This window comes from Bactrocera neohumeralis, chromosome 2 (genome assembly GCF_024586455.1).
Source record: "Bactrocera neohumeralis isolate Rockhampton chromosome 2, APGP_CSIRO_Bneo_wtdbg2-racon-allhic-juicebox.fasta_v2, whole genome shotgun sequence".
NCBI classification, from domain to species: Eukaryota; Metazoa; Arthropoda; class Insecta; order Diptera; family Tephritidae; genus Bactrocera; species Bactrocera neohumeralis.
This window is the reverse complement of record NC_065919.1, coordinates 91994302-92017669: the sequence shown is the minus strand read 5'-3', so window position 1 is coordinate 92017669 and position 23368 is coordinate 91994302. Positions and strand designations below refer to the sequence as shown.

The following is a 23368-nucleotide window of genomic DNA, read 5'->3' as shown; positions in this document are numbered from 1 at the left end:
ATGGGCGTGGTCGGGCCACTGTCATATTTAGAAAATTCAATTAAAGGAAAACCCATGAGCCTATATTTAAATTTCATTTGATTCTTTCACTTTCAGGTATGCAAATCAAGAAGAAATTAATGTAACAGGAAAAACCAGATCGATTATGTTGTGATAGACGGAAAACACGTCTATAGTGTTTTAGACGTGCGTACGATCCGAGAACCTAACATATACTCGGGAAGGTTCGACGTCCAGAAGCTGCAATCACAAAAGACAGCCGAACGATTTTCTACTCGACTTTCACTCCAGCTATCAGAGAGCACTCATCATCAACTCGGTATAAGGGAACTGTGAGACGGCATTTCAAGCTCCTTACGTACAGCTGCAAGCGAAAGCATTGGTTTTCGGAAAATACAAAAGAACAGCTCTTCTCACCTCTCAACGTTAGAATCTACCACAACACGTGCGGGATACCGAGAGTTAAAAAGGGAAGTGAGATGCATTTGCAAACAAAAAAAGAGAGAGAACGAAATGCGTGAGTACGAAGGCAGGCTGGCCTGGGTTAATGTTCGAAAATTCTACGTAAAGATACGACGACCAACAGAATTGAAACCGGAGTATATTTTTGTAGAACCCCCATAGGTGATCTAGTGACTGATGCCGAGAGCATACTAAAATTATTCAGGGAACAGTTCTCCAGCCTGCTGAATGGCAGTGAAAGTATAACAGCAGGAGATGCCGAACCCGATTCCTAAATCGAGGATAAGTAAAGTCCTCTCTCGACAAACAAAGACCAAACTCTATAAGTCACTCATTATTCCCGTTCTGCTGTATGATGCAGAGGCATGGACGATGACACCAACCGATGAGTCGACGTTACGGGTTTTCGAAAGAAAGGTTCTGCTTAAGATTTATGGTCCTTTGCGCATTGGCAACGGCGAATATCGCTTTGGATGAAACGATGAGCTGTACGATATATGTATACCAAGTACTTTAAACTAATGACTAAATGTGTGGTATTATAAGTAAATTCAACTACTGTGGCCTTTTTGAGAATACGGTAAAAATAAGCACAGTAAATATAGAAAAAATAACAGTCGTGTACTGGCAATAAAACTTTTATTTCATGATTTTCATTTTGTATACGTATATTATTTCATTTGTTCACTTAAGAAATAAAGACTCAGTGATAGAAATCTTGTATAAATACTGCTTCAAGTCTATTCACTATTCAATTGAACATTCACAATTAAAATGGCGAACTTGAAAAATATTTTCTTTGTTTTCGTTTTGGTACCCGCCTTACTGATGGTAAATATTACATATACATATATATATATTTTATTATATTATATAATTCTATATATATTTATTTGATGATTCTCATTTTTAAGGCGCTCGTCCTATCAGAAGTTACTGCGGAAGATTCAGCGGATAGTTTAGTTTTGTTGAAGAGGGATATCAACAATGGGAAACTTCTCAAAACCGTAACCATTGGAAAAGGCATTAGTACCTTAATTGCAAAACGTATAAGACCGCAACCTATTTGGTCTTAAATTTAACCTTTGTCAGATTTTTTAAATAAATCCTCGCACATAACAAAATTTGTTGTAAATTTTTTATTAATAACCTACAAAGTAAACAAGGATTTTTTGGTTAACTTGTAGATTTAGATTTAGGTTTGATTGTTTCGAACCCGAATCACGGCTTCAAGAATTATTAATGTGATGTGGATGCCCAATGAAGACCAAAAATGAAAAATGAAAAATGAAAATATGAAATGTTGGTTTGTTGAAGCTAGGTCTATATAATAGATTTCAAATTGATTTTATTCTCCTATATATACCACGATTTTGCTTAACGCCGCCTGAGGATCCATACGCCCACAAATTGCCGTTAATCGATAAAATATAAATAACTATTTTACAAATTTTAATTTTGGTAGAAGGCATTGCCGGAGAGAAACATCGGCATGTGAATTTGGACGTCCACACATCATAGTCATGTTAAAAACTACTAAGAATGAAATATCATAACCAAGATAGGAATCATATGAGTCGGTATAAAAAGTGGGCAATGGATCTCAAAAGCTACTCAACCGCAATCAACCAAATGTGGTCAATAACATTATCCTGAGGTTCTTATCTTACACTGCCAAAATGAGTGAAATTCAAGTTGATTCTTTCACTTTAAGGTATATAATATATCACCCACACAGTTATCGGAATATAACTTCCGACAAAAACTGTCGAAATCAGACCATAACTTTTCAAGCAGATAACCGTGTTTTATGAAGTGAAACAATGAAGTGAAACGTATGTATAAATCAGTTCGTACATAGGCTTTCAGTCAAAAATATTTTTTCAGATTATATCGCAATGTATAATACTAGCTGACCCCGCAGCCGTTGTCCTGCGTGAAATTATGTGTTTTGAAATGAAAAGAAAGTTAAATTTATCATTTTATTATTTTTTTTTTTCAATGTAACGCAGCTTGATAAACAACAATTTTTGGTTTCTGTTCCGGTGCGTAAATCTACAGAAACATGTCATTTCCAAATTTATGCCACACACTATGCGACTATCCTTGTGTCCTGTTGATTGCCATCTCAAATGCAATTTTCACTGGAAACGGAATACGTTTGAACTGAAATGGCAAATCAGTGGAACTCAAAGGAATTCGTAGAATCAAGCATTCTGCCTCCTTGTATTCGATAGGTGCGTCACAATCAGTCGCGTTCCATTACACAGTTTCAGTTTAGACTTTCCACTGGATAATTCACGGAGTCGTCTTCATTGTCAAGACGATCGATGGATTTGTATGAGCGCAAGTTTCCCGGAATTCGACTTTGAATCTTCCAGTTTAAGTCAACAACATCGGTATTTTTGGCAGCTAACATTGCGCGTGCACTTAAGGAATCGTAGTTACGATAATTTGGCCAATGTCCGAACAATTTGTGATGAGTTCATCTTTCGTGAATTGATAAACGGCGGATGGAATTGATATCAAACCACCGGAAGTATCAACCCGAATTGACCCATTGCCAATTTTTAGCGAAGACGATGTAAAATGTCTTCTACAATGTCATTTTTGTTCGTATCCCATAATATACGCGTATTTGAAGATTGATATGTCGAAATGATTATCGCGAAAAGTGTGCGAATTTGCATTCCAGTGATTAACATGTTCCAGCAATTGTAATTGCTGGCTTACTTCTCCAAAACTTGCACACACCGTACCATTCACAGTACGCAATGACTCAAATAAAGTTGAACCCCGTACATTAATCAATAGCAACCGAAGGTAGAAACAATCGTCGTTTTTCGGGTGGATTGTGTAAATTCGTCCTAATGCATTAGTTGATAACACACCTGGATGTCCACCTACTGCTTGGCCTTGCTTTCTGCGCAACTATTTCTTTGACGATTCCATTATACCTCGAATCAAGGTATTTCCGAATAGAGCAATGTTCTCGCAAACGCATCACTGATGAAAGTTGAGAAAAAACTTGTCAATGTTAATTTTGTTGCTGGCAGTTTTCCACTGTATTCTCTGGGTTGAAATACACTCTTTGGCCATTCTCCAAATTAACTGCGAGACGCACAACAGTCGGAAAACGTTCATAAATTGCAAAAGTAAATATCTTACATAACGCTTCATTGCAGTACACGTATCGACAGATTTGATATTTGCTGATCTCATTTCGTTCAAGGCCGATAACCGCCATGTTGCTTCCTTTGGGGACTGCAATACTCAACATTGATATGAGTTTTGAATGTGAATTAGACAATAGTGGTGAATATAGTACGATAAATGTGTTTGCCAGTATGCCAAATAAAATAAAAACTATTAGATCTCGGATAATTAACAATTCAAATTTGTACATATATTTGAGGGTGTGTAAAATATGTATGTGTGTGTTAATAAATACAATTGTGTGGGTATTATAAAGGGGTTATTTACAAATACGAGTATATGTACAATTGTAAACTTTAAATAAAACCTGATGTGGTTACCAATTCCCGCGTTGATCTTCAAAGATTCTGCTGCTGTTATTGCTGCTAATACTGCTGGTGGTTGTTGTTGTTGTTGTTGCTGCTGATTAGGCGCCTGTTTGTCCGTTCCGTTCACTGTGGTGATTGGTTTGATTGTGTCTTTTTGTTTCGTTGGGTGCTTCGCTGTTATGTTGGCGCTGTTGGGTGTTTTTTGCATTGTCCTCTAATTCGTATTTAGACGAGTTAGGAGGACAATGCAGGGATGTGTTCATTTGGTATGAACATCCCGGCCGCCTTGCAGTGTCTGCGAATAAAAAGATTTTTAGATCTATTTTGAATTGGGTAAATGACTAATGTTATGAACGGGTTGGAGGTATACTTGGGTTTTAAATCGCACAAGCACCGGTTAAAGTCCAACCGAGTGCGGTGTTTTGTGCGATCACGGTGCTGTTATCGGGGTTGAATAAGCCGGGTTTCATCAATCTTGGGTAGATGTCAGCTCCCAGTTCCAACATGATTTTGTCGTCTTTCCAAAATGTAGGGTCGGCTAGGACTAAGTGGTCGAACTTTTTAATGATTTCGCCACTTAAGTCACGATTATAGGGTCGGGTCGGTAAATCATGCGTCAATAGGCAGTTAACTTCGGCGTGCCAGTCGGAATCAGTTAATGATCCGATTACGACTTTACATATACGATACGAGTCGAGGTACGTTTTCGGTAACCTCAGACTCTGGACCAGTTCTGACGCAATCATGGTCACTTTTCGGGTCGGGTTTATTATGGCTCGCATTTTGTGCCATTTGCCATCGTGTTTCACTTTGACCATGACGGTTGGGACGAGGGTCGGCTTGGCCAGTAACGTGGGTAGATCCTCTTGTCCGTGTAATCGCTTTTTGCCTTTTGCTGTTTTCTTTTGCTCTTCGCAAAACAACCTGGGGTGTCCATGTAGGGTTGAATGGTGTTCCCCGTTACACGTGGCACATCGTTTTTTACTTGTGCACTTTTGGGTGGAATGCGATCTGGCCAAGCAATTGACGCAATACTTATGTTTAATGACTGCGTCAAACTTTTCGCGAATGTTCATTATGGTGAATTTTGAACACGTTACCAGTCGATGGTCTTTTTTACACAATCCACAGGCGACGTGTTTGTGCGTTCGCTTTGATGAACGGCTGATAGTACGCCGGGCTGTGCGATGGGTACTTCCTCGTTCTTCTCTATTAGAGGAACGGCTGATGGTACGTCGGGCCGTGCGATTCGTATTTCCACGCTCCTCTCGAATGGGGGAAAGGGTCGCTTTAAAGCGATGCAGGCGTCTTGCCAGGGTTCCTTCGTCGGAGAGTGGGCTGATGCTACGAGTCGAGCTGAGGGATCGCACAGTGAATGTGGGGCTGCTTTGGCGGCTGCAAATGGACTTCGTACTGCTTTGAGGGGCCATGTCACTATAAGGAAATAAGATTAATTATTTGGTAAAGTGACTATTTTGGTTATTGGGCGGGTAATTATTCCCTGAGAGGTACGTATGTCAACTATTCTTGTTTTGTTGTCTGCACCGAGATACGTTTTTTCGATGCGACCAAGTTTCCACTCATTTGGGGGTAGAGTTTCTTGACGTATAACTACCATATCGTTAACGTCTATGTTGCGTTGAGGGTATTTCCACTTATATCTTTTGTGGAGTTCTTTCAAATATTCTTCTTTCCATCGTTTGCAGAAGTGTTGATGGAGTATCTTCAGTTTCTGCCATCTTTGTGCGATGCTTAGATGTGCATCTTCTAAGTTAGGTTCTGCTGGGATTAATAAAGGGGTACCTATTAAGAAATGACCTGGAGTTAAAGGTTCTAAATTTGTTGGGTCTTCACTTAATGGGCTTAAAGGGCGAGAATTCAAGCAACTTTCGATTCGGGTTAAAAGGGTTGCTAGTTCTTCGAAAGTGAATTTCTGGTTCTGAGACACCTTTTTCAAGTGGCTCTTTAAACTTTTCACTCCTGCTTCCCAGAGTCCACCCATGTGTGGAGCTCCTGGAGGATTAAAGTGCCAGTTGATGTTTTGGTGTGCTTCACTAGCTGTTAATTGAGTTTTCAATGACTTCATGAATTCTCGCCGATCTTTAATTAAAAGTTTAGACGCTCCAACGAAATTAGTTCCATTGTCCGAATAGAGATCGGCGGGACATCCGCGCCTGGAAAAGAAACGTGCGAATGCGGCCATGAATGCGTTGGTGGTGAGATCACTTACTGGCTCTAGATGTATTGCTTTGGTTGCAAAACAAACAAATACGCATACATAACCTTTTGTGATCAGACATGCTCTGCCGGTGTAATTTTTTATGTCATAGGGACCGGCGAAATCGATTCCTGTTGCTGCGAATGGACGGGTTAAGGTGGTACGTTCTGCGGGTAGTGCTGCCATAATCTGAGTAGTGTTACGCTTTTTGTGCAAAACGCAAGTTTTGCACTGATGAATGGTAGACTTGATGAGGGTTTTCAGCTTCGGTATCCAGAATTCCGAACGCATAAGTCGTAAGACTAGCTGGTTGCCGCCATGAAGGGTTATTAGATGGGTAAATTGGGTGAGTAGTTTGGCTAATCGACTGCTATAGGGTAATATAATCGGATAACGTTCGTTGTATGATAATGCCGCTGAATTGCTCAACCGACCATTAACTCGCATTATTCCTTTGGGATCGATTAAAGGGTTTAGTGTCAAAATTGTACTTTTTTTGGGCTAGAGCTTCATACTCCTCCTGGAAATGCTTCTTTTGGCATAAAATAATTAGCTTCGTGCGGGTAGTGTTGAACTCCTCTGGAGTTATTTCCAACGTCGTGTATGACTGTTGTGTTTTATTGGGTGACGCATTCGAACAGAATCGTAACAAATATGCTACAACTCGAATGGCTTTGGGTAAGGACGAGAATCTATCCAGGATATCCTCTTGTGTTGTATTCACGAAGGTCTTGATTGGCCGGAGTTCCAGTGTTGTATCGCTTGATTTTTTGGTAACTGGCCAGTGTATTGGGTCGAGTGTTAGCCATTGGGGTCCGTGCCACCAGAGGTTATTATTAACCATTTCCAGAGGTGTGCTTCCGCGAGTAGCTAGATCTGCTGGGTTGTCTTGACTTTCGACGTGAGTCCAATTTTTGGTTCCAACCTTTTCTGCGATTGTGGCAATTCGGTGGGATACAAAGGTTGTCCATGTACATGGGGGTTTGCTAAGCCATGAAAGAACAATTGTGGAATCCGTCCAAAGGTGAGTACGGTATTGGGTTATACTTAATTGGGGTAGTGTTGCATCCACGAGATTCGCCAGAAGAACTGCTCCGCAAAGTTCTAGCCTTGGTAATGATATAGTTTTTATTGGGGCCACACGAGTCTTGGATACCAAAAGGGTTGTCCAGGTATTTGCGTTTGTAGAAACACTGATATATAGGGCTGCTGCGTAGGCCTTTTCAGATGCGTCAGAGAATCCATGAAAATTGATGATCGCCGATGTCGAAAAGTGGGTCCATCGAGGAATTTCAATGAGATTTAGGGAATCGTAGTCCTTTATGAATATTTTCCATCGATGGAGGGTTAAGGGTTTCAGACATTCATCCCAATCGGATTTATCAAGCCAGATCTGTTGCATTATTATTTTTGCTGTGACTACCACAGGGCTGAGCCAACCAGCTGGGTCAAACAATTTTGCTATGATCGATAGTACTTCTCTTTTAGTATATGACGTTTTATCCTGAATAGGGTTGATGAAAAAAAAAGCATCTTTTTTTGCATTCCATCTGATTCCAAGTGTTTTTGTGTTATTGGATTCTGGTAAACTGAGTGAGTTGGTATCCAATAGATGTTCTTGTGGGATTCCAGATAAAACTTTTGGGTCATTTGAGGTCCATTTGCGTAGAGCGAATCCTGCGGACTTTAAAGATGAAGTGAGTTCATCTCGTGCCAATATCGCTGTTGGTATGTCATGTGCTCCTGCAAGTACATCATCAACATACATTCCGTTTCGAAGTATCTCTGCTGCCAGTGGGTGGGTTCCTTGTACATCATCCGCTAATTTGAGGAGGGTACGGATAGCTAAAAATGGAGCACAGTTAATACCAAACGTAACAGTTTGTAATTCAAAATCTTCTATAGGGTCGTTAGGGGATTTCCTAAATAAGATTCTTTGAAACGGAGTGTATCTGCTTTCAACGAGTATTTGGCGATACATTTTTTGAATATCTGCGTTGAATACGATTCGAAACATTCGCCATTTTATTACTAGGATTACGAGGTCTGCTTGCAGAATGGGTCCAGTATGTAGAACATCGTTGAGGCTGTTCCTGTTCGAGGTGGGGCATGATGCGTTGAATACCACTCGCAGTTGAGTCGTTATGCGATCCGGTTTGATGACTGCGTGATGTGGCAGATAATACGTTTTCGTATTATCCGCAGGGTCGTATTCAACTTTGGTCATATGACCGAGTTCCAAATACTCGTTGATGGCCTTGTCGTATTCCGCTTTTATTTCGGGTTTTCTCGACAATGATTTTTCATTTCGAAGAAATTGAGCTAGAGCTATGTGTCTTGAGTTGCCCAATTCTATGTTTTCCGGGGTTTTAAAGGGTAATGTTACCACATAGCGCCCATCTGAGTTTCTGTGGGTCGTATTTTTATAAATTTGCTCACAAACTATATCTGAAGTTGATGGTAGAGGCTTCCTTGGAACTTCTTCAACTTCCCAAAATTGTGTGAGCAGCTTGTCTGGGGTCATCTTATTGAAAAATGACATTATTGAGGGTGATAAAGGTTTTTCTGGTGTGGGTCCGGATAAAATCCATCCGAATTCCGTTTCTTGGGCTAGAAGGGTCCCGAGTACATTTTTCCGTACACCACTGAGAATTATTTGTGGGTACAGGTCACTTCCGATCAATATGTCCACTGGTCTGGGTTTATAAAAGTGAGGGTCAGCTAAGCTAAACCCGAAATCTGTATTAGTGATGATCGAATTAAGTGAGTGAGTGGGTAAATTATCGGTTAAAGTTTTTAAGATAAACGCATGTGTTGTTATCTTAAACTCCTTTCTTGTTGATGAACGAAGGGTGAGTTCACAAATTTTTGAGGGTGTTGCCGAAACGGTGTTGTTCAATCCTGTCACTTGTGCGTTTTTCCTGAATGTGGGTATGTCCAATTTTCTCTGGAATTTCTCTGAAATAAAAGTGGCTTCCGACCCGGAGTCGACTAATGCGCGAGCTGTGAATATTTGCCCTTTGTATAAAACTTGGACTACAGCAGTACCTAACAAAATCTGCTTCCCACTGAAGTTTTGAGGGTCTTGGGTTTGATTTTTAGTGGACTGTAAGAGGGTTGTGTAGGCTTGCGGATTGGTATTGGTATTAAGGGTCTGGGAGGTACTACTGCTGTTCGGGTCAAGAGGTGGGTTTGAAGCTCTTGATCCTTGCGGGGGGGATTGGGAACTGGTTGGTGTATCCTTATGCAGAAGTGTGTTATGTTTCTTTCTGCATATTCTACAAGAATATTTGCTCTTGCAATCTCTGAAACTGTGAGATAATGCAAGGCAATTGAAACAATAACCATTACTTTTTACTGTGTTTATTCGGGTCTCAACATTCATTTGTAAAAACTTTGGGCATTCTCGAATTGAATGTTGTGTTCTACAAAGCTTACAACTTTCAATGTCTTGAGGCTTTTTTGAAAGGTTGTTGCCTCTAACTGGGTGTGCACTAGCTTGTGAAAAATCCAGGGTCGAAGTTCCGGAAACATTGGCGTGAAATGTGCTGAACTTCCTGTCTTTTCCTTTTCTATAGGATCCACTGTCGGATTGGGTCACTGGAACGGGTTCAGTTAAATTCCCTACGGCTTCCAAAGATTTATATCGATGAGTGAGAAACGCGTCGAAAGTTTTCCAGGATGGTATTTCCGAGTTATCTTCTAGGGTGTCCTCGAATTGATGAAGTAGGGCTTTGGGTAGTTTCAAACCGCATAAGAATATTAAGATGGGGTCCCAGCTACTGGTGTCTATGTACACGTTGTGCAGGTTTGTGAGACAATTGTTGACGGTCCTCTGAAGGTGTTTAATCGCGCTTCCACTTTCTTGGGTTGCTTGGGGTAGATTGAATAAAATTTTCAATTGCGCGTTGACCTGAACTCGTTTGTTCTCGTATTGGGATACCAGATCTCTCCATGCCATCAGGAAACCATCATTTGTTAAGGGTGCATTTTTAACAATTGCTCTTGCTTCTCCTCGGGTTTTTTGAATCAAATGGAACAGTTTTTCCACGTTGCTGATTTTGTGATTGTTTACGTATATAGCCGTAAACATATCTCGGAATGAAGGCCAGGTAGCGAAATCTCCATAAAATATATCCGTATCACAAGGGGGTATGTGAATTGAGGGTCCTATGTCCCGCGTTGAATATTCCTCTGAAACTCGTTCCTTTATTATTGGGGTTGGGGTCTTGAGATCATCAATAGCTTGATTGATGGATCCTAAACATTTTAAATATAATTGATGACCTTTCTTAAACTTTTCTTTGATTTTTGCAAAATCAATAGTTTCACCGGGTTTTTGTGGGGTTCTACGAAAGGCATCGTACGATTTGTTTGCCTTGTCATATATCGCGTTGAGTTCAACCCTTTTTATTTCCAGGGTATAAATTGACTCATCTTCGGGTTGGGTGTCGTAATGTTCCTCAATGTATTCGAACAAATCGGAAATACAAAATTTAAACTCTTCCATTATTATTAAAAAAAATCACTTAACCGGGTTTGCGACGACGAATTAAATTGAAATAAAACAAATAATAAATTTGAAAAAATAATTCTTTATTTAGTTTCGAATTTTAATAAATGAATAAAGAACGACTTTACTTTTTTGTTCGAAGTATATATTTTGTACCGCAAAATATAATGGGTGAAATTCTGACGAACGAAAAATTTCCTAATGGGTCTTTTGAAATTTTTCCTACCGGGTCTGTTTTTTGTTTGCTCACACTGCACTTGCAGTCAACGTTAGTTCGTTGTTAGTAGAGCGGGTAAAGCAATAAACATATATACGTGTGGGTACAAGTTGGTGCCAAAGCAGCGCTACTTGGCTCTCAAAAATTATATGTGTTTGTTTGTATATGAACGGGTAAAGTGCAAAGCGGAATATGGCAATAACAAAGTTTGCAAATACTTTGTGCTTAATACCGGTTAAGCAAAAGATTTACTTTGGAATATAATATTAATTTTGTTCTTGTTTCACTTTGCCGTTTTATTCCGTTTTGCACTATTTTATTTTATTATATTTTAAATAAATTTGAATTTGGGTACTTACAATTTTTTCCACGTATTTGTTTTTGCTGTGCAGTTGATTGGGTGGGTAAATTTTAATCCGCAGGATCCAAAATATTGTTGATTGGGTTGGTGAATTTGTATGAATCTGATGTTCCAAACGATGATTAATTGGGTGGGTACAATTTGTTGATCCAAACGATGATTATTGGAGTGGGTTTATTTTAAAAGGCAGAAAATCCGGCTCGAAGGACCAAAATGTCGGGGTGATCGACTTGTGTTTGCCAGTATGCCAAATAAAATAAAAACTATTAGATCTCGGATAATTAACAATTCAAATTTGTACATATATTTGAGGGTGTGTAAAATATGTATGTGTGTGTTAATAAATACAATTGTGTGGGTATTATAAAGGGGTTATTTACAAATACGAGTATATGTACAATTGTAAACTTTAAATAAAACCTGATGTGGTTACCAATTCCCGCGTTGATCTTCAAAGATTCTGCTGCTGTTATTGCTGCTAATACTGCTGGTGGTTGTTGTTGTTGTTGTTGCTGCTGATTAGGCGCCTGTTTGTCCGTTCCGTTCACTGTGGTGATTGGTTTGATTGTGTCTTTTTGTTTCGTTGGGTGCTTCGCTGTTATGTTGGCGCTGTTGGGTGTTTTTTGCATTGTCCTCTAATTCGTATTTAGACGAGTTAGGAGGACAATGCAGGGATGTGTTCATTTGGTATGAACAGGGGCTTAGGTGTCAAAATTAATGAGATAACGAGAAATAACGGTGAACGGAGAAATAACGAGATAACGGTGTTTCCCAAAAAACTAGTTTTCGCACGTTAGCTCCCTTTTCGTAGACCAGGTCACATATGTTGTTGCCAAAACGAACGCGACCCCTTCGTGGCATCATAACAAATTTCAATCTGTAATTGAGCACTTTGTGTGAAACACACATAACGTTTTCACTGAATAAATTTCAATAATTTTTTTTTTTTTGAATAGCCGGAATAAAGAAAGCAAACGACAAATTTGAACTATTCAAATAATTGAAAAATAAAGCAAAAAAAATTTAAAAAAAAATTTTTGTTTGAAAAAAAGTAACTTTTTGGAATTGTTCAATTTTCCGACTTTTTCTCACGAAAAGCATACAGTTTTCTAAATTCTTAACCTTCCCCGATCCACAGCGAACAATCTCTGAAAATTTCATCAAGATTGGTTGAGCCGTTCTCGAGCTTACCGTTACTAACAAACAAACATTCATTCGATTCTATGGGAAAAATAAAAGGGATGTTTTTAGGGGTTTTCCGGCAATTATTCGAATTTTTCTTGCCATAAAAACCATCCTTGAATCTCAACGAACATTTAGAAAAAATAATTGGTCAAATTGCAACACATTTTGCAATTCATTTTTATATATAAGATGAATATGGGGATAACAAGAATGAAAGTTCATAAGTTGGCAGAAATTTATTTATCGATCTAAAAAAGGAAAACACGTTTTTTTTATTCTGTTGACTATTATGATTAAGTTTTTGAACACGCAATTTAGAATCCTCCAATCAATCAATTGTTTTGAACTTAGAAGTGAGCTTTTCGAGCTTTGGCGCAGTGAATGCGTCGACAATAGTCTGGAAATACAACTTCTTGAATTGAACGTTCACAAGATTCCGTCCTAAAACATCAACACAAACCAAAATATATGATATTTCATTGAATGGATTTTTTATTTATTAAGTGAACTAACCCTGAATATACGGAAGCGAGGCAAATGAAGTAATGAAGGTAAGTGAGAACACAATAAGATTGTCATCCAGTAACTATTTTGAAGAATACAAAATATGCCAACTTTAAATTGCTGGGATATAAAATTTTAAATTAAACCCGAACTTTTCCTGTCCTTACCTACTTAGTTTTGTTTTACGTCTCCACATGATTTTGACCAAATGCTTTGTCCGTATGCCCTTTTACGATTCGAGCACGATAAATATGAGAAAAAATAAAGTCGCGTACTGGCAATAAAACTTTTATTTCACGATTTTAATTTTGTGCACATATACAATTTAATATTCTTGCTTAAGAAATGTGAGCATATATCTTATTAGTCGTGTAGAAATCTTGTATAAATACTACTCGCCGTCTAAGTCTATTCACAATTCCATTGAAATTCACAGTTAAAATGGCGACCTGGAACAAGATTTTCTTCGTTTGCGTGTTGGTACCCGCCTTACTGATGGTAAATATTAAAAAATATTGAGCATTTTGAACTATATTTGATGATCCTCATTTTTAAGGCGATCGTCCTACCAGCAGTTACAGCGGAAGATTCAGCGGAACATTCAGTTATGGTGAAGAGGGGTATCAATCTTGCTAAAGTTGTGAAAGTAGTCAAACCAGTAGTAAAAGCACTGGCACCTTTATTGGCAAACATCTAACCCGGAACATCCGGAGCCTACGGTATCTTTAAATTAACCTTTGTCAAATTTCTACAATAAATGTTGCGAGCGTATACAAAATGTCTGTAATTATTTATTAATAACCGACAGGGTATGCAAGGATTTTTTGGATAAATTTAAGATTTCGCAGGAATTGAATAATAGAGATGACCCGAGTCACGATTTCACGTATTATTAATTTCGAAAACCATTATGCCTATTTTGAAGCGCCATCATTCGCATATTCCTTACGATAGATATAGTGACAAATGTTTGAATGGAATAAGTAAATGGTCAGAGGATTGTTCGCATTCACCTAAGTTTTCAAGAAATGTCACACATTTTATTTTATATCTTCGATCAACTGAAAACGGCTTCCTCGGAGCGCTAATTTCCGCTTTGGGAACAAGAAAAAATCACACGGTGGTTGATCGATGTTATTCATTGCGTTTTTGGCTTTAAATTCAGTTACAACCGTGGCTCGATGCGATGGTGCATTCTCATGCATTTGCATTTACATGCAAACGCCTCAATACGACCAAATAAAACTCCTTATTCACCGTCTGTACCACGAATATCGAATCACGATGATCATCACCTTTAATTTTGAGTGGCTTTGGCGTTAATTTTTTGGTTTCGGCTCGTTTTTCCCCGCCATTCCGATGATTGTTGACTTGTTTGCATGTCAAACTAATAAACCCATGTCTCATCGGAGGTTATACAAGCAATGCTCTTCATGAATGTGGGTTCGGAATTCGCACGATCAAGCAGCTTTATCGGGACGAGTTGAGCAAGAACGCGTACCGAAAATATTCTCTCTTACCATCACTCTAACACTTGACTGACGGTTCTCAAGCACCATATTCTTCACTTTTTTAATATTTTCATCAATTGAAGAGGGCGAAGGTCGTCGAACGAGGCATGTTTTCAACGATCTCTCGACCATCTTTGAATGCTTTGTACCCCTCGTCGGCTTGTGTTTCTGCAAAAAAAGATTTCCGTAAGCCTTTTACAACATGAAATGATTCCGCACTCGAAATTTGGTCAGAAATACAAAATTTGAGACAAATTCTTTGCTCGATATTTTTATCCATTTTAAAAATCGCAAGGCACTACTGAGGTGCGCCACACAAACCTTACCACTAAATATTTTCGAGTGTTGTGCATATTTATTTATTTATTTAGTAAAGTCTATGAACATTGATTCTTACAGACTAATGAAAAACTAGGATGCATATTAGAATTCTAAAATAATTAAATTACAATAACATGAGTAGACAACTTAAACTAAAAAACAGAATTGAGGGTATTAATAAAGGATAACCTAGAGTGAGAAAAATCAAGAAGAACTTTTTCTTTGCTCTTGAGGGGAGCATATTCAGCAAAATTAGTACTTTCCTTTTTGTAATAAAATGGGGAAATAGATCTGAGACAACGCTGGAGAGTATTGAAGTTAAGTTTCCCTAATAAGTAGGGACAGTCAATATCACCGTTAATGAGATTGTAGACAAATGAAAGGGAGAGAACGGACGTAATAGCAATAAACGCGATGTATACGATGGTGTTGGGTCTACAAACTTTAAGGAGCGGAGAGCATATTTAAGAAAGATCTCTTGAACACGCTCGATCCTGTTAATTGACGATATGCAATATGGTCTCCAAATAAACACTGCATACTCCAAAATGGACCGCACAAAACATGTGTACAGTAATTTTAACGTGTAGGGGTCGGCAAAATTTGTAGAATTTCGACGGACAAAGCCAAGTACAGAAAAAGATTTTGAAGTGATATAGTTGATGTGATTACTGAAAGAAAATCTGTTGTCAAAGATTACACCAAGATCTTTGATTTCAGTAACGCATTTTAGGACGCAATTATAAATACTGTAGCTAGAAGATAAGATGTTGCGTCCCCAACCATAAGAGATCTGTGAGCATTTATCTAGATTCAGAAAAAGCTTTGATTTCAGGCACCAATTATGAAAAGTATCAATATCACATTGAAGTTTGAGTACATCTCGTGTGTTTTTGATTAATGCAAAAATTTTTAAGTCATCTGCATATAACAGAAAGTTGGCGAAAGAGAAGCAACAGGAGATGTCATTGATAAACAGCACAAAGAGAAGTGGACCCAAGACGCTCCCTTGTGGGACACCCAAGACGCAATGAATGAATCAGATGACACTCCATCGACAGTGACAACGCATCGTCTGTTTTGCAGATATGATTTAATCCACTTCAAGAAGACCGAGTGAAACCCTAGAGATGATAGTTTTTTAATTAGAATATGGTGTGATACTTTATCAAAGGCTGTAGAGAAATCTGTGTAGACACAATCTACATGAAATCCAGCGGAGAATGCAACATACAATAATCGCTAAAAACTGCTAAGTTTGACACAGTGGACAACACTTTATAGCGGCAATTTTTGCGGTATATAAATTTTTTATTTATAAATAAGTTAATGACATGTTATTTATCAAAAATATTAAAAACTAAAAACAAAACACATTCAACTATAGACAAAATCAATTGTAAGTTGGTGTGCTTTACAAATGAGCTCGAAATGTAAGAGATTGATATGCGATGAAAACATGATAATTTTTATTTTTTTAATTTAATTTGATTTACACTATATTTGAAATTAATGTTTTATTTTTTTTAATTGAAACACAAGTTTAGTTAGTCTATCACTTTAAAAACAATTAAATCGGCCGCTTTTGTATAAGCGCAGAAAAGCTAGTTTGTGTTTTACTCATTAATGGTAATACATTAAAAGCTATAATTATAGTTAGATAATATAATTCAGTTTACTTGTGCTTACCAAAAACATTAAAAAAAAAACAAATTTAAAAAAATCCCGAACGAACGAAAACGACCAAAAAAGAATTTAAGAAGGTATAATGGTAAGGTTTGCGTGGCCACGAGTGTTTGAATATAAAATTTAACCCATTGGTTGAGTTTATATCACATGATTTTAATGCAAATACCTCGGAAACGAAGCAAATGAAGTAATGAAGCTAAGTGAGTCTACTATAATAAATATAAAATAACACAATAAGATTGTCACCCAGTAAATATTTCGGCGACTAAAAAATATGTCATCAAATCACGAGGAAATAAAATTTTAAATTACATGTTTAGTTTAATTTCATGTCTCCAAACGATATTTACCAAAAGCTTTATTTAGAAACCTAAGTCCGTATGCCGTTTTGTAATTCGAGCACGATAAATATAGAAAAATTAGAAGTCGTGAACTAGCAATAAAACTTTTACTTTTGTATGCATATATGAATTCATTTTTTTGCTTAAGAATTATAGACTTTAGTCGTGTAGAAATCTTGTATAAATACTACTCGCCGTCTAAGTCTATTCACAATTCCATTGAAATTCACAGTTAAAATGGCGACCTGGAACAAGATTTTCTTCGTTTGCGTGTTGGTACCCGCCTTACTGATGGTAAATATTAAAAAATATTGAGCATTTTTAACTATATTTGATGATCCTCATTTTTAAGGCGATCGTCCTACCAGCAGTTACAGCGGAAGATTCAGCTGAACACTCAATTTTGGTGAAGAGGCGTGTTAATCTTGGAAAAGTTGTGAAAGTAGTCAAACCAATAGCAAAAGCACTACTTACTACTCTACTGTAAAACCGATCCGGAAGCGGAATCTGTATTATATTAAAATTACCTTTGTCAAGTTCCTTCATTAAATTTTACGAGCATAAAAAAAACAAATCTCTAAATTATTTGTTAATACCCGACAGGGTATGCAAGGATTTATATGGTATGGTATGGATTTAGCTCGAATTGAAATTAATTGCGAAGGCAATTCAATTGGTGCAGTTCAACGATAATTTTAGAACGGTGTATCATTGCTTAAATGTTCCGAGGATTATCTGCGTCCCTTTTGCTTTACAATGAATTATTTTAATTCACATTTACCTTGAATGCTCACAAATTTAAGACATTTGCGATTAAAATGGTTGTTATGTCGGCGCTTTATATCGGTATGAAATGATAATGTTTATCATCCATCCAACTCAATCGATTGGTTAATCACAAAGTTTCTCAATGTTCACATGTCAATATAAAAGATGGAGCACCCCGTAAAATAAGGCTTCACTCACCGTGGCTGATATTCAATATGACTTTTCCTTGGTGATAACAGTAACATGTTGCACTATCGATAGAATTTTGAATAAATACGGAACTTTCAAATTGTAGAGTTAGTTTCAAATCAGAATAGCAGCCATGAAAGGTACTCTCATCATCTGTATTTTGATACCATTTTTACTTACGGTAAATATAAAAGAAACGGAAATCATTTTCATTTGTTATAATTATCCTGACTTTCCAGGTCCTCTACACACCAAGTGCTACAGCAGCGCCCAGTGAAGAACGTATTGTGATCAAACAAGGTGCAATTGGCATTGGTATCGCCGTTGCCAGTCCCCCCCTTAAGATGCTTGTACCGCTACTAAAGAAAATCTAAGCCCACTGCTAATTTAAGTACATATGTATAGAATATCTAAAGAAGTTTTATGATAACGGGAAAAAGTTTAGATATGGGAGAACTATAAATCTTTAAAGAACTAGACGCCTGTTAAATTATCTACATAAACATTTATAAAACTCCCTCCGTGCTCACCACGTCTGGAAATTATTTAAAAAGGAAAACTCTCTATGAGGACACTTCAAAACTTTCACTTCAAATACGAATTTATTCAGACCGTGTATTATGAATCAGTTAGCGAACTTTTGTTAAGACCCACATATGTATGTATATGTGTATGCTTGTACATTTATATCAATACTGAAATATTTGCCCCATTATCATATACAGATTTGATATGGTTACTTAGAAAAATATAGTTCTAAAATGGAAAACTATATACATACGTATAGTATATCTACATATACATTGTTCAGGGTAGAAAAGCACAATATCAAGTAGTAAAGAAAATAAGAAAATAAAGTTATGGGAATATGATCGAATATATGGCCATATTTGAAAAATCAAGAATCAATCATGTTTTTTATATTAATTTGTGTGTTGAAGGGTTCACAACTGGTCTAACGAAAAACGTTCCACTAGAGATATTGGGAATTTCAATTTTTCAGATCATAAGGTAAGCCTATTTAAATTTTCTCGTACTAAACATTCATTTCGAAGAAGTATCTTTAACATTTTACAGATTGAGAAAGGAAAAAAAATTAAATTAAGGATCATTAAATTTTAATGAAATTTTTATTTTATTTCGGACTCAAACATTCACACAGATAATTGTGTTGTAAGTTAATGATGGAGGAGCAAATCAAAGAAATCAATTTTTCTCCTTATCATTTGATATAAATTGATTATTTTGGAGTGTAACAACAGTCCAATAACAAGTTTTATAATATACTCGTAGACCATTTTGAGCATTTTATTAAACAAAATTAACAAACGCATTCTAATAAATTGAAGCGCCGAAATAGGTAAAGCCGTTAATGTAAGGAAGAATGGCAATGACCATTCAAATTAAAATAGAACAACTATGTAGTTACCTTAGCTAAGTTCCGTATATAAAGGGCAGGCTTAAATATTAATCGGGAGGTTGGCAATTTAGCAATCCCTGTACTTCTCTCATACATTTAGTCTGAATGTCTCCTTACCTTAAAATGAGTGTTCAGTCGAAATTACAATATACAAGGTCTGTCGCAAAAGAAACAGGACAGTTAAAAAAACAACAAAAAATTAATATTTTTTTTAAAAGTTATATTTTTTTATTCAAAGTAGTTTCCTTGTGCTTCGATACAGCGTTTAGCCCGGTCAATTAGCATTTCAAATGAGTGTTTAAGGTCATTTTTCGGAATGCTCTTGTGAATATCGGTCGTCACCTTTTGGATAGCTGAAATGTCCTGAAACCAGTGTCCTTTCATGGGCAAATGAAAGTTTTCCAAATAGGTAAAAATCACATGGTACCAGATCAGGTGAGTAGGGTGAGTGATTAATGGTTAATATGGAGTTTTTTGTCAAAAAATCAGTGACAAGCGTCGACCGATGACACGACGCATTATCGTGCAACAGGCGCCAGGACCCTGCCTCACGGTATTGTGGTCGAGCACGGCGAATGCGTGACAAAAGACGCTTCATAACACCAAGGTAAAACACAGCATTAATCGTTTGGCCATGTGGAACGAACTCTCGGTGTACAATACCCTCGGAATCGTAAAAACAAATTAGCATTGTCTTTATTTTTGACTTCTGAAGACGATTTTGGCCGGCCCGACTTCTGATCGTCACAGAGGTCCTCACAACCTTCTTGGAATCGCTTAAACCACTCATGCACATTACTACGGGATAGGCACTGATCACCATAGACTTTTTTCATCATTTAAAATGTTTCAGTAAACGTTTTCCCAAGTTTAAAACAAAATTTAATATTTGCTCTTTGTTCCAAATGCATTTTACGACCGATGACCAAAAGCTGCTGTCCCTTTTTGATCGATAACATCGATTGTAGTTATCCAATTGTCTTAAAATTTTTACGAAATGTCAACAAGAGATCAAACTTTTTATTTCATATACCCACCAATAGGTGGCGCCACCAGAAACAGTTATATTTAAAAAGTTCTGTTTCTTTTGCGACAGACCTTGTATTAACGACCGTTATAATAACATTCCTGGGGCAAATGAAGCGAAAACTAACTTACTCCTCCATAGTTACTGATAATAAATTATTAAAACGGTAGCAAAGTATTTAGAAAATCGCACGAATCAATTGCGTTAAGCTTGTAAATATGCGCCGGAAATATTTCAATTAAGGGACGCATATACACATGTATGTGTATGTGTGTGTTTAGCGTTGTGTTTCGGTTTTTAATAAATACCGAGCTTTTAACACTTGAGGACAGAAGATATTTGTTTCATATCGAATTTCAGCAACAATGGCCGCTACAAAGAAAATACTTTTGATCTGCAATACGATGTCTCTCCTAATAGCGGTAACTAAAACTGATACACATTTCAATATTTCTTATTTGTGTTAACATTTCTCTATTACAGGTGTTGGGGATGTTACTGCCTCTCGCAGAAGCAAGAAATGTCGCTTTAATGAAACGCTCCCCACTGTATTCCGTGCCTCAGCCCACCGTAGATCTTATTGTACGATTGGAACCAGTGTTGAGAACTCTTTTAGGTATCTTATCCCCAGTAGTAGGATAAGTCAAAACCACAACATCAAATTATTCCTACTCTTGAAACTATCCGCTGTTCCCCAAACGAGTTTATGTGTATGCTATCTACTAAAACCTAATGTCAGGTTTACATTAAATTGAAAATTATGAAATCAAAATATCAGTTGAGTATATATGTATTCCTTGATTCCTGTTTTCTGTGTATCCAAGTGGTCAATACAACATTGTAACCATTTTAGGCTCTTCAGTATATGTGGCGCCTATAAAAGGTTTAAAGCCTCTCATTTGAAATACATATCTCGATCCACAAAAAAGCAGACGCTGAAACAAGGAAACTGTTTATTTACAGCATTTACTTTTGACAATAATCGATCAACGATCTCATTACGCTACCAGGAGTCATGTTAATAGATTTCATAGTCAAACACTTGGTTCTTCCCACGATCTATATGTACGAAAATATATATACATATACATATACACAAGAATTTACCACTTGAAAGCACGAATGGAAGGGGTGTCACGAAGCAGTTTTATTAGACATGAAAAACGTGTGCAAGTAAAATTAGAATAGGTTTCCCCAAGTCAATAGAGGCGATATAAATATCGGATTTCGCCGTTTTAAATGCATTCAGGGTTTTATTTTCACACTTCTATCTCCAGTAAGAATGGCCACCCGGAAGAAAGTTTTCATAATTTGTGTCGCGTTACCGCTTATAATAGGGGTGAATACTATCTTACCATATAATATATTATGAGGTATATGTATATTTTATTTATTTTCATCCTCATAAAGGCATTGAGCATGTTGTTGCCCGGAGCTGAAGCTCGAGATGTGGCTCTAGTGAAGCGTTCACAACTTTCCCAACCAACCATACAGCTTGTAGTTCGACTGGTACCGGTATTGAGAACACTTTTGGGGATCTTATCTCCAATAGTAGGTTGAATAAAACGTACAGAACCAATATTTCCGAATTAAAAAGCTCCACTTAATAATTTCTGAAAAATTAATCGATGAATTGAAACAAAGTTCCTTGAAATAAAAAGTGAAATGCATTGACAAACTTAAGAGATATGTATGTGTAAATTTTTTTACAAAGTTAAATTTCGAATTGCAGTTATAAGCTCGCACCAGCACAACTTTTCGGCCCTTTTCGGAATTGTAATTTAATGATCTCTTAATTGAAACCACATCGTTGCTAATGTTAACTCATCACAAAGTCATTAAAAGTGCAACAAAGCAACAAGTGTCGCCGACTCGATTTCGTTATGCAATGAATGAATGAATAGCCACAGAGTATTACGTCGTTGTCCCAGGAGCTTAGAGAATCGAAAGCTGTGCTCCCAACTAAAAGAAATATGAAATAATAATTCCTGTTCACCATCTTTGGTTGCCACTAAAGTCACCAAGAGGCCCAGTAGCAAAATTTTTTTTAGTTTTAATATGGAGGAATGTATTTATGTGAAACTTTTTTCTGTTTGTGACACTGTATGTTGTTGCTGCAACATGCAAACATAATTATATAAAGACACTGGTCTCACCATAGTCTTCGGTGCACTTGAGAGTCAAAAGGATAACATTTCGTATTTATTTTAGTTTTTCAACTAATTACAACCTAAGCCTTGTAGACGGTTTTGAGCTATCGCGTGCCTCTTGACGTACAACAGGCCACAAATGCCCGTTACGGATACTGAGCACATGCCTTCACAAAAATGTTTAATAAGTGTGTTCACTTACGACAGTGTGTGTATGTGTGCTGGCGGTTAAGCGGATGCGTTCGTGGCATTTCATTCACTACCGTACAACGGTTATTAAGCGTTAATTAATCATTCCTGAGAATTGGAACACAACAGTCCAGCGAATGATTTATGCGTGTTGACTGGCATTTAATGAATTTAATACATATGTACGTACATATATAGTACATATATAATTTTATAGGTGCCCCGAATACTCGATTAGTTATAATTGTGTACATCCATAACTAGAAAGCCTCGAAGAATACGTCAGCGTTTTGGAACTGGTTTAGAGTAACCCCCCTCATTTTTCGGATAGCATTAAAACTGATGTGTAAAGTAATATTATTATTTTGAAATATCAATTAATCTAGCAGTACCCTGAGCGCGTTGCTACTCGGACAAAGATTCAGAATGGATTGTGTTTCAATTCAATTTTTATTGAGGTATTGTGGGATACGCAATATTTCATGGATGTTTTTTGAATTGAGTCAGCTGATATTCTTTTAGACTCAATTTACACTCGATGTACACTGGACGCAGAAAAAGCAAGCCATTGTCTTTACATGTAAGCCGAACAATAATTTCACAATATGCATTGGAATGGCAGTAGCGCCATCTGTCGAAAATTGGAAGTTTGTATCACGTGCTTAGCAGATCTACGGAATGAGGCGTAAGTTTCTTTAAAACAGTTATAATTCATCAAAGATAATAACGAGAAAATGATGTGTATTGAACTGTGTTACCGAACCGGTATACAAAACGTT

General features: G+C 37.1%; 1 protein-coding gene and 4 long non-coding RNA genes across 5 annotated transcripts; 4 read left to right on the top strand and 1 right to left on the bottom strand.

The window, feature by feature from the left end:
- The first annotated feature begins 1241 nt into the window (after window positions 1-1241).
- Window positions 1242-1586, top strand: LOC126761652 (uncharacterized). Its single transcript, XR_007667385.1, has 2 exons — window positions 1242-1293; window positions 1377-1586. It is a non-coding gene; the product is annotated as an uncharacterized LOC126761652 (long non-coding RNA).
- A 2777-nt stretch (window positions 1587-4363) lies between these two features.
- LOC126761639 (uncharacterized) lies at window positions 4364-11462 on the bottom strand. Its single transcript, XM_050477979.1, has 2 exons — window positions 11294-11462; window positions 4364-5420 (listed from the first exon to the last, which is right to left on the bottom strand). The coding sequence occupies exon 2, from the start codon at window positions 5414-5416 to the stop codon at window positions 4364-4366; it is 1053 nt and encodes a 350-aa protein (XP_050333936.1). The 5' UTR covers window positions 5417-5420; window positions 11294-11462.
- A 1907-nt stretch (window positions 11463-13369) lies between these two features.
- LOC126761640 (uncharacterized) lies at window positions 13370-13762 on the top strand. Its single transcript, XR_007667382.1, has 2 exons — window positions 13370-13482; window positions 13541-13762. It is a non-coding gene; the product is annotated as an uncharacterized LOC126761640 (long non-coding RNA).
- Window positions 13763-17030: 3268 nt separating this feature from the next.
- Window positions 17031-17420, top strand: LOC126761644 (uncharacterized). Its single transcript, XR_007667383.1, has 2 exons — window positions 17031-17140; window positions 17199-17420. It is a non-coding gene; the product is annotated as an uncharacterized LOC126761644 (long non-coding RNA).
- Window positions 17421-20587: 3167 nt separating this feature from the next.
- LOC126757244 (uncharacterized) lies at window positions 20588-21933 on the top strand. Its single transcript, XR_007666714.1, has 4 exons — window positions 20588-20672; window positions 20734-21027; window positions 21104-21589; window positions 21661-21933. It is a non-coding gene; the product is annotated as an uncharacterized LOC126757244 (long non-coding RNA).
- Window positions 21934-23368: the final 1435 nt, after the last annotated feature.

Bases quoted from the DNA above. Each gene is read 5' to 3' on its own strand.
- LOC126761639 (XM_050477979.1), bottom strand. From the start codon at position 5,416: ATGGCCCCTCAAAGCAGTACGAAGTCCATTTGCAGCCGCCAAAGCAGC.